Consider the following 16,390-nt stretch of genomic DNA (forward strand, 5'->3'; position numbering starts at 1 on the left):
CTAATAGCTCATGTTTACAGAAGGACCCCATTTACATTTTGTAGCTTTTACCATCTTTTTCCCATTGTGTTGAAAAGTTGCTGTCTTGGATTCAGGACTTCTAATAACTGAATGATACTGAATTCTCGAAATATTGTTATACTTCATTTCCCTGAAAAGGAAAAAAAAGTTATTCTGTATATCACTAAAAATTATCTTTACTGGACCTTGAAATATAATGTCACTATTACATAAATATCTATTATTAGAAATTAATCTAAGAACATCTATGCCTGTTCCTCACGAGAAAAGAAATATAATCATACTTATAAGTCAGTAATTTTTGAAGTATGTTAAAAAAAAAATGAAGAAAACCTATGAAAGCTTTTCAGATAGAATGAGGATGTGTTGAACTTACATCTGTGAAGCAAGAAGATATACAGAAGTAGGGGTTGGGGGCACCAAGAAAGACAGGAAGGAGAAAGAACCACTCTTGATCAATAATAACTTATATTTACTCTGGGATCCTCAGCTCTTACTTACGTGATAAGCTCTTTGGAATTATTACTGAACTTTGGTGGACATTCCTCAGCTTCAGTACTTTTAAGATCTGTTTCCAGTTCTAACGGGATAACTTCAACCTCACAATCTGAACATGCAACTTCTATTTTCCTCTTTTTTGAAAGTATATTTTTCACAGTATTCTTTTCTTTCCCATTTTCATCAATAGCATTAGATTTCTCAGTGTTAGCTCTGCTTAGTAATCTTCCTAAAAGAAAAAAGTAAAAAAAGTTTGCATGAGACAATATAATTGCCAACAACAAATGGACATGATCAGGGTGGGAACTCTTAATGCAGGATGAGAGAGAATTCTCGACACAAAGATCAGGATAGGTTTTAAACAGAAAATTTATTTTACTTTCCAAGAGAGGAAAGGGCATGGCATGAAAGAAAGAAGTAGTGGTGCCAGCCTGAGGATAAGGGGTTTGTGGTTTTATTGGGATAAAGAGAAAGGAAAAAAAAATTATTGCTGCAAAAACGTAAACAGAAGGCAGTTGTATTTGTTTCTCTTCTCTGCCAGGCTGTCTTTATCAGTTTCCTTGGAACGTGTTCTGGTGGATGCTCAAACCCCTGCTCTCTGCTTGGTTCTTTTCAAGTGCTTCTAAAACAAACTCTTAAAGACAAGAAGTTAAGCCACAGGTGGTGAATCAAACAAAGGGGCAGTTGTGTGCTGTGATCTTTCTCTCCTTTTTTTTACTTTCTGTTTGATAGTTTTTTCCTGTTAGTTTATTAGCAATGCTGTCCTTTTAGACATACCTATTTCTGCTCCATGATTAAAGAACCCTGTACTATGTACTTCATTTCTAAAATGAAGATTAAACACATTAACTCATCCTAAAAACACTGTTGCAAAATAGACAAAAGACCAGTGAGAGGGATTTCTTATTTTCCAGTATATTAAAAAAATACAGGGTATCTAAATGAATCATTTGTCCGTTTTAGTATAATATGAAAGAGATTTTGCTATAATTATATAAAACAAAACTATCCATCCGAAAGTGTTTTAGAAAATTAGAGAGGTGATCTCTAGTCCTAAAATTGTACCTTTTGTGTCTAGTTAATAAGGCTTTAAAAGGCTTTATCATTTGAAACCTACAGTCTTTTTAATAAAATGACCTACTTAAATCTGTGATGATATGTACCTATAGCTTTCACATAATATTAAGTCTTGTATAACATTAAACTCTTACTAAAGTTAATGCATTTTCTTTTAAGGGACTCAAAATTATAGTTACTAAGCCAAAATCAGCAGCAGGATATTACTACCCACCCACATGTGGTCTTCTGGATCCTTGAGTGTAGCCTTTTGACTGAATCCAAATTTTACACAACAAATCCTTTTATTTAAAGGAGTGTAGCAGAGAAAGATGAAGCTTTTCTTTCCTCTTTGGTGATTAAAAAAGACCAATCTTGAAATCAGAATGCTGCAGGTTCCCCACCCCTGCGCAAGGTGCATTTTCTAGCAATGCAAAAAAATTAATGATGCTTCCTCGACACTACGTGGCATTTTATAGGCAGCTTTCATCCCAGTGTTATTTTGAGAAATATGAGAGACCAACTTCTAGGCAGGCTGTGTACTACGTATGTCTGTAATTGGGGCGTGGCAGGGATCCATAAGTGTGTCTATTCTGAATTCAGATAACCGTAAGCTTCTGCTTGCCCTCCCTGAAGTAAACCTGAAATTTCAGATGAGGGGCGCTGCCCTGGTCCCTGCTGCCTAGCTGCCAAAACTTGGTCCAGCACATTTCCTTCAGATTGGCTCTAAAACCTGTTTCCCAAACTTTCTCACATACTGGCGCACACAGAAAATAATTTCTGCCGGACACGCTGGGGGTAAATGGCCAAGACTACTGGAGACTGATGTATTTGGCCCTGGATGCTGTGGCCCCACAGAATCAGTAACTGCACAACTGTTACACACTGCTTGAGAAGTTTTGCTCTGGAGCATAGGCAACTCTCTAGAGTCCCTGAAATGGAGTGAGTTGCCTAAAGTTACTGCCTGAATCATCACATTCAGATATTACAAAATTAACTTGTTAAATTTTAATAATAGCTCAAAGCATGAAACAAGATAGCTGATTGATAATCTTTACCTCAGAGCAAGTCAGTCATATAGTTTTTTTATTTAAAAAAGTTTTCTTCCCTTCCTCCGAAGCATGTGTAGCCACACAGACCAAAAAAGTGTGCCTTGTACATAACAGGCCCTCATGCAATAACCCAAGTTTTGCCTTTTTTTTTTTTTTTTTTTAAGAGACAGGGTCTCTCTCTGTCACCCAGGCTAGAGTGTAGTGGTGCCATCATAGCTCACTGCAACCTTCAACTCCTGGGCTTAACTTTGGCCTCCCAAAGTGCTGGGATTACAAGGTGAGCCACTGTCCTTAACGCCAAGTTTTAATTCTGAGACTTTCTTTTCTGGAACACGTGGTACCTCCTAAGCCATGTCATCCCTTCAGTGCTCAAGTTCCCAGTCACTTGCTTTCCTCTGATGCTCCTCTTAGATACTGCTGCTCTTCCGTTTATAAGATCTCAACAGCCCTGACTAGGAAAATGGATATTCAGAAAAGTAGATCCTATTACAGAATAATTTGAAAATAAACCTTTGCTTTACCTGAATAGATACAAACAAACGTCCCTCTGTCAATGTCATCCAGGCAGCGTACCCCCCATCCCTTCTTCTCAGTTTTGAACACCTGTAGCCTTACTTGGGGACCATGTTGGACAACTCGGTTTTGACACAATTGTCGATTACATTTGCACAACAGGCTGCATTCATAAATGCTGTCAGTAAAATATGCAAAAGAGAAAAATCAGACATTCCCCCAAAAGCAAAAAGCAGTTCCTATTACCACTTCCCTGGCAATGATAACTACTGAGGGAAGCAGACTAAATGTGAAAGCTCTTAGAGCTAGACTGACTGGGTTTCCAACATAGCTTCCACATTTACTAGCTGTGTAACCTTGGATGAGTTATTTAACTTCTCTGTGCTTTAATTTTCCAATTAAAAGTGGGGATGATGTGATAGTACCTACCTCACAGGACTGTTTTGTGAAAATTAAGTGAATCAATATTTATAAGGTGCTTGAGACAATGCCTCATGCATAGTAAATGTTAGCTCTTTAAAACTATCTAGGAAGCAAATGTCTCAAAAGGAAATATGTAGGAAGAAAAATTCTGTTTCCAAAGTTGTTATCATTTGTTAATATCAACCACGAAAGGTTGAAAATTCCCAATGCTTAGATGAGCTCTGCACAGTATATTTCTTAATGGGGAAATGGCTATCCAACATAGGCTGACCCTAAAGGCCTAAGAGCCAGAATCAAAGCAGATGAGTGTTAGAGTACACTCTGCATGATATTATGTGTGGTCTCTAACTTCCATTTCCAAGAATAATATACAGATTTCTTATTCCTTAGTAATTTAATTTTTGGTAGTAGAAACTGAGATTTAGCAACATTTGTAAGATTGTAGACCACAATAGAAAAGTACCCACCTTCAAAGATACAAATACCCTGTAACAAATTCTGAAGGTATCTTACCCAGTAGGTATTTGTCTCTGTAGTTTTTTATATTTATATCCAGTGGTTATTTTATTACTTGACAAGGGACAAGTTTTGGCATTCCTTGCTGTCAGTTGAAGACATGCACATTTTGTTCTAAAAGGCAATAGATGGAGAAGTCAGAATAAAAAAGCACCAAGAGACAGTCTTGATAAAGGTGTAAATGATGTAGTAAAGGATGTAATAGCATTCAGAATAGTTGTTTGGTTCATGGACAGTATAGACTTCTTCCCTAAATAGAACAGACCTCTTTGAAAGGCAATACCTACTATAAGTTTTTAAGTAATTATATACTGCACTGCACCGCTATTTGCTCCTGAAGTAAATAAATACTTAACTCTATGAGTTTTCTTTAGTTTTTCAAAATGAATTCCTCTTACTTCCTATTCAGTGTTAGTTTGTAAAAATTCTGCTAGTTCTGTTCTACAACGGACAAACTTGAGTGTGTAAAATCCACAAGCGTATGTAGTTTTGCAGGCGTCTTAAGTTCTTTACCACTCCAGCAAAACAAAAACAGATGAGAGAGACTGATGCTGGGTACCTGGCTACTAGAATTTTTTCACATTGTTGCCAGGCAGGAAACTTGCAGCCATAAATTTTAATGCATGTATTTTTCAGTCTAACTACTTAAATGATTATCCAACTTGACAGGGACTCATAATTCAATAGAGAGTAAGGAACTTGGAATCAGCTGTAAACTGCTTATGTGACTACTGGTAAGCTGGTGAAAATTGCTGAATCTTAATCTCCTTTGTTGAACAAGTAACTTTAAGGTCTTTTCTTCTACGATTCTCTCCTGTATTTTCTGTTTATTCATAATACACATCAGATTGGTGGCTGCTGCTTCCAAGGGGGGGAAAAAAAATCAACAAATTCATTAATTTGGATTCTGTTTACAGATGTAAAAACCTATAGTTGCTTTTTTCCACGTGATTTGGTTTGCAAAGTTTAAAAGGTACAGAAAAATACAAATAATAATATAATAAACACTCATATTTCCACTACCCAGAATTAGTTGTCAGCATTTTGTCTAGTCCTGGTTTTTCCTATGTATATAATTTAAAAGACATATATCACATATATATATCTCATATATATATCTCATATATATACGGTCTTCTTAAAAAATTAATAAAATATTATAGGTAAAACTAAACTCTGAAGAGATTTGGTATGGTGTCCTTTATACTTTTATATACACATATATCTACAAACGACATATTGTATAGTCTCTCATTTAAAAAATTTATATAGGTATTATTCTACAACTTGCTTTTTTTGTTCAATGTTTTGAGAACCATGTGTTATATACAAATCTGGTTAACTCCTTTTAACTTTTCTACAGCATTTAGCTATTGCCCATTTGATAAACAATAACGTTGCTTACAGTTTTTCAATATAACAAACATTACAATGAACATCCTTATGAAGATGTGTAAACATCTCTAAGGTAATGGCTTTCAAATATTTTGACTATGAGTCACAGAAATACATTTTCTTCATGATCTTGTATAGGCACATATGTTTATATACATGTGTATGTGTATAAACTGAAACAACAGTGGCATGAAACTTTATGCTTATGTGTGAGGTACTTGGGTATTTTCTGTACTATTTAATTTTAAAAATGCTAATTATAGCTCATTAAATGATTTCACATCCCACTAAACTTGTAGTTTGAAAAATGATGCTCTAGATGTACCTAAATGTACTGTTGCTGGGAAAAGTAGGTATACATCTCATTAATTGCTGTATAATTGAAAAAAATCACCCTTCCCCCTTCAATGATTAGCTGAGTATAGAATTGTAGTTTTACATTTATTTTCCTTCAGCACTTTAAGCTAATAGACCATTTTTTTGTCTTCTATTATTTCTGATGAAAAATGTGTTTGTTGTCAATCTGTTTTTCCTTTGTAGGAAATCTGTCTTTTCTATCTGACAGCTTTTGGGATTTACTCTTTACCCCAGATATTTTTAAAGTTGTACCACGATATATTTAGATGAACCGTCTGTCTCATCTTCCCTTCTTTGTACAGAGTAGGTTTTTTGAATCTGAGGACTCCTATCTTTTTTCAATTCTGAAAAATTCTCAGTGATTATCTCTTTGAATGTTATCTTGCCCATTTTCTCTTATGCGCAGGTATATGATGAAATTTCTCATTTTATGCTCCATATTTTTTATCCTGTAAAGTTATTTTCCCCATATCTTTATCTCTGCATTTTGGGAGACCTCTTTAGTTTTGCCTTGCAATTCACTAATTCTTTCTTCAACATACCAACCCTACCATTTAGTTCATCTACTTAGTTTTTATTTCAATGACTATATGTTTTGTTTTCCATATATCCAAATGGTTCTTTTTCTTTTCATATATATCATTTTCCTTCCCTTTTTTTCCCTTAAAAGATAGGGTCTCACTCTGCTGTCCAGGCTAGAGTGCAGTGGCATCATCATTGCTTACTGCAACCTCAAACTCACAGGGATCAAGTTATCCTCCTGCCTCAGCTTCCTGAGTAGCTGGGATTACAGGCATGCACCATCACATTCAGCTAATTTTTCTATTTTTTTTTTTTATAGAGATGGGGTCTCGCTATGTTGTCCAGACTGATCTTGAACTCCTGGCCTCAAACAATCCTCCTGCCTCAGCCTCCTAAAGTTCTGGGATTACAGGCATGAGCCACCACATTTGGCCTCATTTTCCTTTTATAATCTTCTTTTCTTATTTTGTGGATGTAAATATTTTATCTCTTTAAAATAGGTATGTTCAAAATGTTCAAAGTCCCTTTCAATCAGAGTCTACATTTGTCTCTGATTCCTTAGGTGTGAATTCTCCCTACCTGTTGGGACTCATGCTGCTTTCATGGTCTTAAACATCTTTGTGTGCTTTCAATGTTTGAAATTATACTTTATGTGGGGTTTACTCCTGGGTGCTGCTCCTCTATCTTGGGTGCTTTCTCCATTATTTTGGTTCTGACCATATCGGTTTCACAGTTGTAAACCAGGTGTTCATTAATTCTAAGGCTAATGAGACATCAGCCTAGTTCCCAGTCTTGTGCCAGTACCTGTTTCTATCCCTCTGGAGAGCCCACATGAAGCAGCTGGGCTACATTTAGAGGCAATGTTTATAAAATAAATACTTATTTTTAAACTTAGCACAGTGAGAGGTTTTCTCTATGAAAGGCCTGAAGAACTGAGCCAAACTTAGCTAACAGTAGATTCATATCTCTCACTTCATACTCCAACTGAGAGGATGGTTCTTTTCCCTAGTAAGGGTCACTACATTTGCATTAAATTAAATGTATATATGATTCAATGCCACTGGACATCTGTATACCTACAAATGTATACTACAAACCCTTAAAACAGAATGTTATTCAAAGTCGTCATATGTTAGAACATTTTCTTTTTTTAAGGAACGTCAATACTATACCATGATCAAGAGAGAATACTAGTTATAAGCACCATTACCTTTCTTAAAAAATTAGTCAGGAAATGATTTTTAAACGTAAAATACAACATACAACACAATGGTTAAGAACATGAGTTCAAATCTTGGCTCTACAATTTGTCCTGTGACCTCTCTAAACTGGATTCAACCTCCTCATTTGTAACATGGAGATAATATTACCTACCTCAGGGGTTTTTGTGAGGATTAAAAACATGTCTGTAAAGTGCTTGTCACTGTGGCATTTGCTATAATTGTTATTTTATGATTATGGTATGAGCTTAAAGGAAATATTCATCCCTGGAAGACTAATTTTCAAGTTACTGTATTTGACAGTTTTCTATTGCTAGTGAGAATGCATCTCTCCATTTTAGACTTTTGGTTAACAGGTTTTGGATAGAAAGACAGACAAATTGATAGATAGCAGGACTTTTTAACAAGTATTGCTACATTCAGAAGATTTTTTGAAATGCTGTTTTTCTACTCACATGTCTATGCAGCCCTCAGAACAGTCACATGAATCAGTAAACATGCTGGAAAAACTGTTTAGATAGTATGTTCGTGGCCACAAAGTCTTTCTGTACTTAAACTGCGGAAGCTTTCTACTATCAATTTCGTTACAGAAAGAAATGGGTACTGATTCCACTCCATTGCTAATATCCACATCAGAAACAATTTCTTCTTGCTTTGGGGAGTTCCGAGTCAACTGAACATATGTATTGAAAGAAAAGTTATCTGTAAATAAAAAGTTACACTCTGTCTCAAGCAGGTAACGAAAAACTTCCTCCACGTTTCGTAGACTTCTTCCACAAGGGGTTTTATAACTCACATGGAGTGCTGAAGAACGAGAGTTTGTCTTCGCATGTCGTCTTTGGAAGTGACATTTAATTGGTAGCTGCAGAGGGTTTTCTACCTTGAAGGTTGGTGGCATTTTCATCAGACAGGCACCAGAGCAGTCATGACTTTGGTAAGATAAATTCAAAGGTGATTCTTTTTCTCTAAAGTCTACAACTTTATTTTCCAGAGAGAGAATTTCCTCATTTTCTGTAGATCTATTAAAATAAATTATTTATTAGTATCACAAATGTATAGTTCAATCGTCCACTTTTAAAAAACAATGCACAGTGGCTGGGCACAGTGGCTCACTCCTGTGATCCTAGCACTCTGGGTGGCTGAGGTGGGAGGATTACTTGAGGTCAGGAGTTCGAGACCAGTTTCAGCAAGATCGAGATCCCATCTCTACTAAAAATACAAAGAAATCAGCTGGGCAACCAAAAATAGAAAAAATTAGCCAGGTGTGGTGGTGCACGACTGTAGTCCCAGCTACTTGGGAGGCTGAGGCAGGAGGATCGCTTGAGCCCAGGAGTTTGAGGTTGCCGTGAGGTAGGCTGAAGCCATGGCACTCTAGCCTGGGCAACAGAGTGAGACTCTGTCTCAGAAAAAAAAAAAAACAAACCAAAACAAACCAAACCAAACCCAACCCAACCCAACCCTAGGTGGTAATTAGTTCCTATTATCTTCATCTTAGACAACATTAAAAATAAGCCAGACTCTAAATAAACATTTTAAGATTGCCTGCATCCATATAAAGATTATACCTAATTAAAAAGAATTTTTTTAAGAGACGGAGTCTAGCTATGTTATCCAGGCTTAAGCGCAGTGGGTATTCACAGCCACTATCATAGCACACTGCAGTCTTGAACTCCTGGCCTCGTGCAATCCTCCTACCTCAATCTGCCCAGTAGCTTGGACTATAGGTGCATGCCACCATGCCTGCCTTATATCTAATTTCAGAATACTCCAAGAAGCTGTGATGACAGACGTAACTTTCTGCTAGGTACTTTACAGCACCTATTAAATTTAGAGTTCATTTAGAATATGTACTCAGTAAAGAGCTGAGGAAGGTTACTTCTTCAGGCATGCTTGGTTCAAGCTTTTTGTCTGCAGAAAACAGTAAAGGCTAACTGAAAAATTAATTTGTCAGGCCGGGCGCGGTGGCTCACGCCTGTAATCCTAGCTCTCTGGGAGGCCGAGGTGGGCGGATCGTTTGAGCTCAGGAGTTCCAGACCAGCCTGAGCAAGAGCGAGACCCCATCTCTACTAAAAAAATAGAAAGAAATTATATGGACAGCTAAAAATATATATAGAAAAAATTAGCCGGGCATGGTGGTGCATGTCTGTAGTCCCAGCTACTCGGGAGGCTGAGACAGGAGGATCCCTTGAGCCCAGGAGTTTGAGGTTGCTGTGAGCTAGGCTGACGCCATGGCACTCACTCTAGCCTGGGCAACAGAGTGAGACTCTGTCTCAAAAAAAAAAAAAAAAAAAAAAAGAAAAATTAATTTGTCAACAATCCTTTATATTATTTGCCTTCAACAATTGTACCAACTCAATTTTTTCCATAATATGTAATCCACCTTGCACTTATGCTGCCACATCTGAAAATGATGGCAAACAGACAGGAGAAAACAGGATAGTTATTGATTTTAAGAAAAAAAATCTGTGAAAAGATTCTATGTGTTTGGAAATCAGGTTTTAAATTTTCACAAAGAATCTGGGTTTTGTTTTATATATTTTCTACCTATCTTTAAGTATCTGTTATGCAATAATATGGGTATTTTAGAGATTTAAAAAGTATTTATATTTTATATTTATATATTAAAAATTTTTAAAACATAAAGCAGAGCTGTCCAATATAACTTTCTCCATTGATAGAAATGGTCTATACCTGTGCTGTCCAATATGGTAGCCACTAGGCACATGTTGAGCACTTTTAAATGTGGGTAATGACCAAAGAACTGAATTTTTAAGTTTTATCTAATTTTAAAGTTTTTTTTTTTTTTTTTTTTTTTTTTTTTCGAGACAGAGTCTGACTCTGTTGCCCGGGCTAGAGTGAGTGCCGTGGCGTCAGCTTAGCTCACAGCAACCTCAAACTCCCAGGCTCAAGTGATCCTCCTGCCTCAGCCTCCCGAGTGGCTGGGACTACAGGCATGTGCCACCATGCCCAGCTACTTTTTTTCTATATATATTTTTAGTTGTCCAGATACTTTCTTTCTATTTTTTTTTTAGTAGAGACTGGGTCTCGCTCTTGTTCAGGCTGGTCTTGAACTCCTGACTTGGAGCGATCCTCCCGCCTCGGCCTCCCAGAGTGCTAGGATTACAGGTGTGAGCCACCGCACCCGGCCTATCTAATTTTAATTAATTAAAATTTAAATAGCCACATGTAGTTAGTGGCTGCCATATTAGGTGTGCAGATATGGAACAGCCTCATCCTTTCTGCAGCTGTATAGTAATCCTCTGCATAAGTGCATAAACTAGTCTATAAACGTGGGCTTTTTCCCATAACATGTAGCATATATTAGATCAAAACAGTGGACTAGCTGTGTAAATTATGGAACTTACACAGTAATCTTACAATAACTAATCTTATTATAATAATCTTTGCTATCACAAATCATGATAGAATGATAATATATATAACAATTTCATGCATGTAAAGATATTGCTGCAGAACACACTTCCAGAATTGGGAGTGCTAGGTCACAGGGTAAATGGATTAGCAGTTTTGTTAATATTGCCAAATTGCTCTCCATGGGGTCAACTCCTTTAGCAATATATCAATGCCTGTTTTCACAGAGCTTCATCAATCAAGTAGGTCTTGATGCTTTTGGATTTCAGAGAATCTAATAGGTAAAAGGATGTACTGTAATTTATTTGTAAATCTTTTTATGTTGGAAATGTTTGTTTCTTTTTCTTAGACAGAGTCTTGCCATGTTGCCTAAGCAGTGGCACAGTGGCGTCACCATAGCTCACTGTAGCCTCAAACTCCTGGGCTCAAGTGATCTCCCTGGCTCGGCCTCCCCTGTAGCTGGGACCACAGGCATGTACCACCAGGCCTGGCTAATTATTCTATTTTTTTTTTTTTTTTTTTTTTTGCAGAGACAGGGTCTTGCCGTGTTGCTCAGGTTGGTCTCCAACTCCTGGCCCCAAGTGTCCTCCTGTCTAGGCCTCCCAAAGTGCTAGGATTACAGGTGTGAGCGACCATGCCCAGCCTGTATGTTTCTAATTTGTCTCTTTGTTACTACTTTGATGAACATCCTTATATGTAAATCCTTGACCAAATTTCTGATTACCATCTTAGGGTACATTCCTTTAAGGGGAATTACTAGGTCAACAGGAATACACACTAAAAAAAACCTTTTTATTAATAAAACTCTTTTTTTTTTATTTTTGTTGAGACAGAGTCTCACTCTATTGCCTAGGCTAGAGTGCCGTGGCGTCAGCCTAGCTCACAGTAACCTGAAACTCCTGGGCTCAAGCGATCCTTCTGCCTCAATCTCCCGAGTAGCTGAGACTATAGGCATGCGCCATCATGCCTGGCTAATTTTTTTCTATATGTTTTTAGTTGTCCAGCTAATTTCTTTCTATTTTTTTTGGTAGAGACAGGGTCTCGTTTTTGCTCAGGCTGGTCTTGAACTCCTGAGCTCAAACGATCCGCCCACCTTGGCTTCCCAGAGTGCTAGGATTACAGGCGTGAGCCACCATGCCTGGCCAATAAAACTCTTAAGAGTGCATTTTTCTCATAAAAAGAGACTATACTGGGCCGGGCGCGGTGGCTCATGCCTGTAATCCTAGCACTCTGGGAGGCAGAGGCGGGTGGATCGCTCAAGGTCAAGAGTTCAAGACCAGCCTGAGCAAAAGCGAGACCCCATCTCTACTAAAAATAGAAAGAAATTATATGGACAACTAAAAATATATATATAGAAAAATTAGCCGGGCATAGTGGCGCATGCCTGTAGTCCCAGCTACTTGGGAGGCTGAGGCAGGAGGATCGCTTGAGCCCAGGAGTTTGAGGTTGCTGTGAGCTAGGCTGATGCCATGGCACTCACTCTAGCCTGGGCAACAAAGTGAGACTCTGTCTCAAAAAAAAAAAAAAGAGACTATACTGGACCCCTATGTAGCTGTCAGAACTGCGGAACTCTCAGCACACAAGTCTAAGACCTCTGCACTAATAGATGACCAAACTTTGGCATGGTTTACAGCATATGGCCATGTCCCTAGGATGACTCCAGCCCTCTCTTAAAATGCCTGCCTGAGAAAGTTTATCACTGCCAGGACAACTGTTCTAGCCAACATCTGATGATGGGCTTACGCCAACAGGCCTCTGATCTCCCTTTTCTCAGAGCATTTACTAAAAAGGGCTAACATTTATGAATCTTTCCTCTGTCCCTTTGAGATTTATATGTACCTATCTCCTGCAACTCAGGAGTGTCTTTCTCAAAGACACGAAAGCCATTCCCTTGAAATGTAATTATCAGGAAGGATGGGGCCTCTGTTTCTGTGGGAGGATGGGATCCTAACTTTGATAATTGCCAGCTAGCAGACACAGCTGGCCTAATCACATTTACACTGACCCACCGTTTGTAATTTTTCACTTGAGCCCCTGACTACTCCCTACCCTACTCTCTCACTATTCCTTTAAGATACTGTCATCTCTGCACAAATGAGACTGGAGCTCAGCTCTTTCCCCTTCTGCCAGTAGTTACTGAGTAAAATCTGTTTTCACGACTTTAACCAATGTCCAACTTTGTTTATCTTTGACACTTGGTACCAAGTTTCAGTAATTATCAACATTTTTGCTTATTTCATCTACTTTCCCTCCTTCTTATCCTTCTCTGAAACACACACCCACTTTTTCTGCAGTATGTTAAAACCAATCCCAGATGACATCACATCTTTTTACCTGAAATAATTCAGTATTTCTAACAGATAAAGCTTAAAAAACATGTATATATAAGTTCAGTGGTCCATTTTCACATTCCCACAAGTTGTATCTGATTCAGATGTCCTTTTATATCTCTTTACCCTTATAGCAAGGAACCCTCCCATTACATTGTATGACACTTGTTCAAGTTGTATAAATCATATCATTCGTCCTGTAGCATTTCCCACATTCTGGAATTTGGCTGATGCTTTGCTTATGGTGTGTCATTTAACTCACTCCTCTATCCCTTGCATTCCTGGTAAACTGGTAGTCAATTCTAGAGGCTTGATTAGATTCAGGTTCAAATTTTTGGGGAGAGAAGGATGGCAAGAACAGTTCATGGGGGGTGCTGTGAATTTCCTGTTGCGTCATGTCAGGAGGCACAGAATGTTTGGCTATCTCACTTTTAGTGATAAGAGGGTTTGGGTGTTTTCAGCCAAATCCATTTAATCTTTCATTTACTGGTTTTGGCATTCACTTAAGACCACTGTTTAGGCCAGCGCTACTCAAGGTGTGGTGGTGCCAGGCCCCAGTGATTTGCTACCAATTTGTGATAACTGAAAAATTGAAAAGGTTTAGAAACTTTTACAGCAATTTAACATTGCAGCACCATCTTACTGCATTTTACAAGCATATCACCCCTCAATAAACTGGATGTTTAAAACAAAAGAAAACACCTGCTCTCACCACAGTTAGTTTGGAGCACTGGCCTAAAGGCCACTGTTTTGGGGACAAGGGTGGGGATCAAGGGGATGAAGTTGCAAAAAATAACAACCTTCTAATTCTATAATACCATTCCCACTGAATTTTCTGGCTGGCATTCTTTTTTAAAGGGAGATTTTCCTTGCCAACTCTTGGGTTATTTTGCTATGTGATCAGTATAGCAAAGACAGGATAATCGCTTGATTCTCTTTATTTACCGGTATTCAGAATAATAAGTATATCCAAGCAACTGCCAAAGTGACTGATTTTTAAAATGTTATTATGAACTTGTGGATTTTTACATATTTAAGGTACTTAAAATAATCACAGTGATTATTCTTTTTGATGTTCAAATTGTGTCATTTTTTGGCCAGTGGGAGCTTCTTCAAGTTTGTTCCTGTAACATTCTAACATAACCAATAGCCTTTGATTGGTTTTTTTTGTTTGTTTTCTCTTACAAGATGTCCCAGGTCTGGAATCAGACATTTCTCCAAGGAACCATGGTTCCATTTAATGAGAAATGACATGCAGATGGAGAAAAGTAGAGCTGAGACAGTATAAACGTTGACTTTAGGTACTTTTTTTTTTCTTTTTTGAGACAGGGACTCACTCTGTCACCCAGGCTAGAGTGTAGTGGCATCATCATAGCTCACTGCAACCTCAAACTCCTGGGCTCAAGCAATTCTCCTGTCCCAGCTTCCAGAGTAGATGGGACTACAGGCTCACATCACCACGCCTGGCTAATTTTTCTATTTTTCTGTAGAGACGAGGTCTCACTCTTACTCAGACTGGTCTCACACTTCTGACCTCAAGCAATCCTCCTGCCTCGGCCTCCCAAAGTGCTAGGATTATAGGTGTTGGCCACCATGCCCAGCTTAGGTACTGACTTTCCAACCCAATTCTAGTGCCCATGTGGCCTGCTGCATTACATTTTTTGTTCTTCAACACCCATTTTATTTATATATATGTGTGTATGTATATATAGGTACATGTACATATATATTTTTAAAAAATAATCTTTTGGGCTTGTGTGTAAGTCATGTGACAGCCAAATGGCTTAAATTTACACCTGTGTCTTTTAGCAGTGGGGCATGGCCACTTTCACCTTGTATGTTAGCCAAAGCTGCATATCTGCTATATCTCTAACTAAATCCACTACTTAAGCTAGCTTGACTAGGTATGTGTTCCTGACAAACCAATGTATTTGATTAAAAAAAAAGAATTAAGTCAGGTTTCCTAAAATCACAAAAGTAGATATCTTAAAAGACTTATCACTTAAATAAAATTTTCATTTTTACATTTACCTATTTCATAGCTCATTTACATGAAGTGGAAATTCAATTCAACTTAAAAATAAAACACTGAAAGCCTTTTTCCTATTAGACCTAAGATTTCCATCCCTGTCAATTCACCACTGACAAATTGTATAACTTGAGCAATTGAGCCGGGGTTAAGAAGCCCTGGCTTAAGCTACTGACCATTTAGTTTGCCAGTCAGCCTATGACCACTGGCCTGCTAAGGGGTTTAGCTACTGAAAGTAAAATAAGTAACAAACTTGTGACCTGCAGAGGAAATATAAAAGGAATTATTTCAACATGATTCTGGTTAAGAATGAAATGTTGCCTTAGAATTCTTAACGGCAAAGAAGAAAATCCTGAGCCTAATAAGACATATCCCTTCATCTGAAAAGATCTGAGAGTTCAACTCAACGTTAGGTATGATCACATGGACCAAGTCTCTGAGTGGGAATACAGCACATGAAGGATGGGAAATTCTTCAGGAAATAAACTTCTGATAATATAATCACAAATATTTCTAATGAGATGGGAAAGTAGTTAGAGAACCAAGTTATCTGGGAAGCTCAGATTTTTAAAAGAATATGTATGTACAAAAGAAAAGATGACTATGGATACAAAATATTGGTGTGAACCTTTAAGAAAAGTGTCACAAAGGCACAAGCACAGTAAAAACTGAGGTTTCCAAAAATGCTATTGAAACAACAAAAATTTTTAAAGCTATGCTTGGACAAGAAAATAATCTATTAGGGGAAAGATTAAGGTTAACGGATAACAGAGAGAAGCAAGAGTTTCTTAAAAAATTTGCCTTTGTCATTTTCATCTGTAAGTGTGGCCCTCAAGGGGGAAACAACAGACAAAAATGAAAAGAAGTGGAAGTCTGTGATAGTTAAAAAGAGGGTGGTAGAACTGAGTTTATTTAAACATATTTAATTAAGACTGTACACCTAAACAAATTAAATCTCAAGGTCTTGAAAAAACTTCAAACACAGAGGAAAAAGAATTTTTAAATGCTGCACTGATTTTTTTTAAAAAAGGTAGATTCCGAAAATATAGAATGACAACCTTAACATTGATCTCTTAAAAATTTCTA

At 37.5% G+C, this 16,390-nt stretch overlaps 1 protein-coding gene across 6 annotated transcripts in view; it reads right to left on the reverse strand.

Annotated features, from left to right (window-relative positions):
* Window positions 1–16,390, reverse strand: part of SETDB2 (SET domain bifurcated histone lysine methyltransferase 2) — a 47,902-nt gene that overhangs the window by 8,710 nt on the left and 22,802 nt on the right. For all 6 annotated transcript variants that reach the window (XM_069467706.1, XM_069467705.1, XM_069467704.1 and 3 more), the window contains 5 exons: window positions 8,029–8,592; window positions 4,077–4,193; window positions 3,149–3,318; window positions 523–748; window positions 52–151 (listed from right to left, as the gene is read on the reverse strand). In XM_069467706.1, coding sequence (XP_069323807.1) covers window positions 52–151; window positions 523–748; window positions 3,149–3,318; window positions 4,077–4,193; window positions 8,029–8,592 — 1,177 coding nt within the window. The remainder of the gene's footprint in view (window positions 1–51; window positions 152–522; window positions 749–3,148; window positions 3,319–4,076; window positions 4,194–8,028; window positions 8,593–16,390) is intronic.

This window comes from Eulemur rufifrons, chromosome 4 (genome assembly GCF_041146395.1).
Source record: "Eulemur rufifrons isolate Redbay chromosome 4, OSU_ERuf_1, whole genome shotgun sequence".
In the NCBI taxonomy this organism is placed as follows: Eukaryota; Metazoa; Chordata; class Mammalia; order Primates; family Lemuridae; genus Eulemur; species Eulemur rufifrons.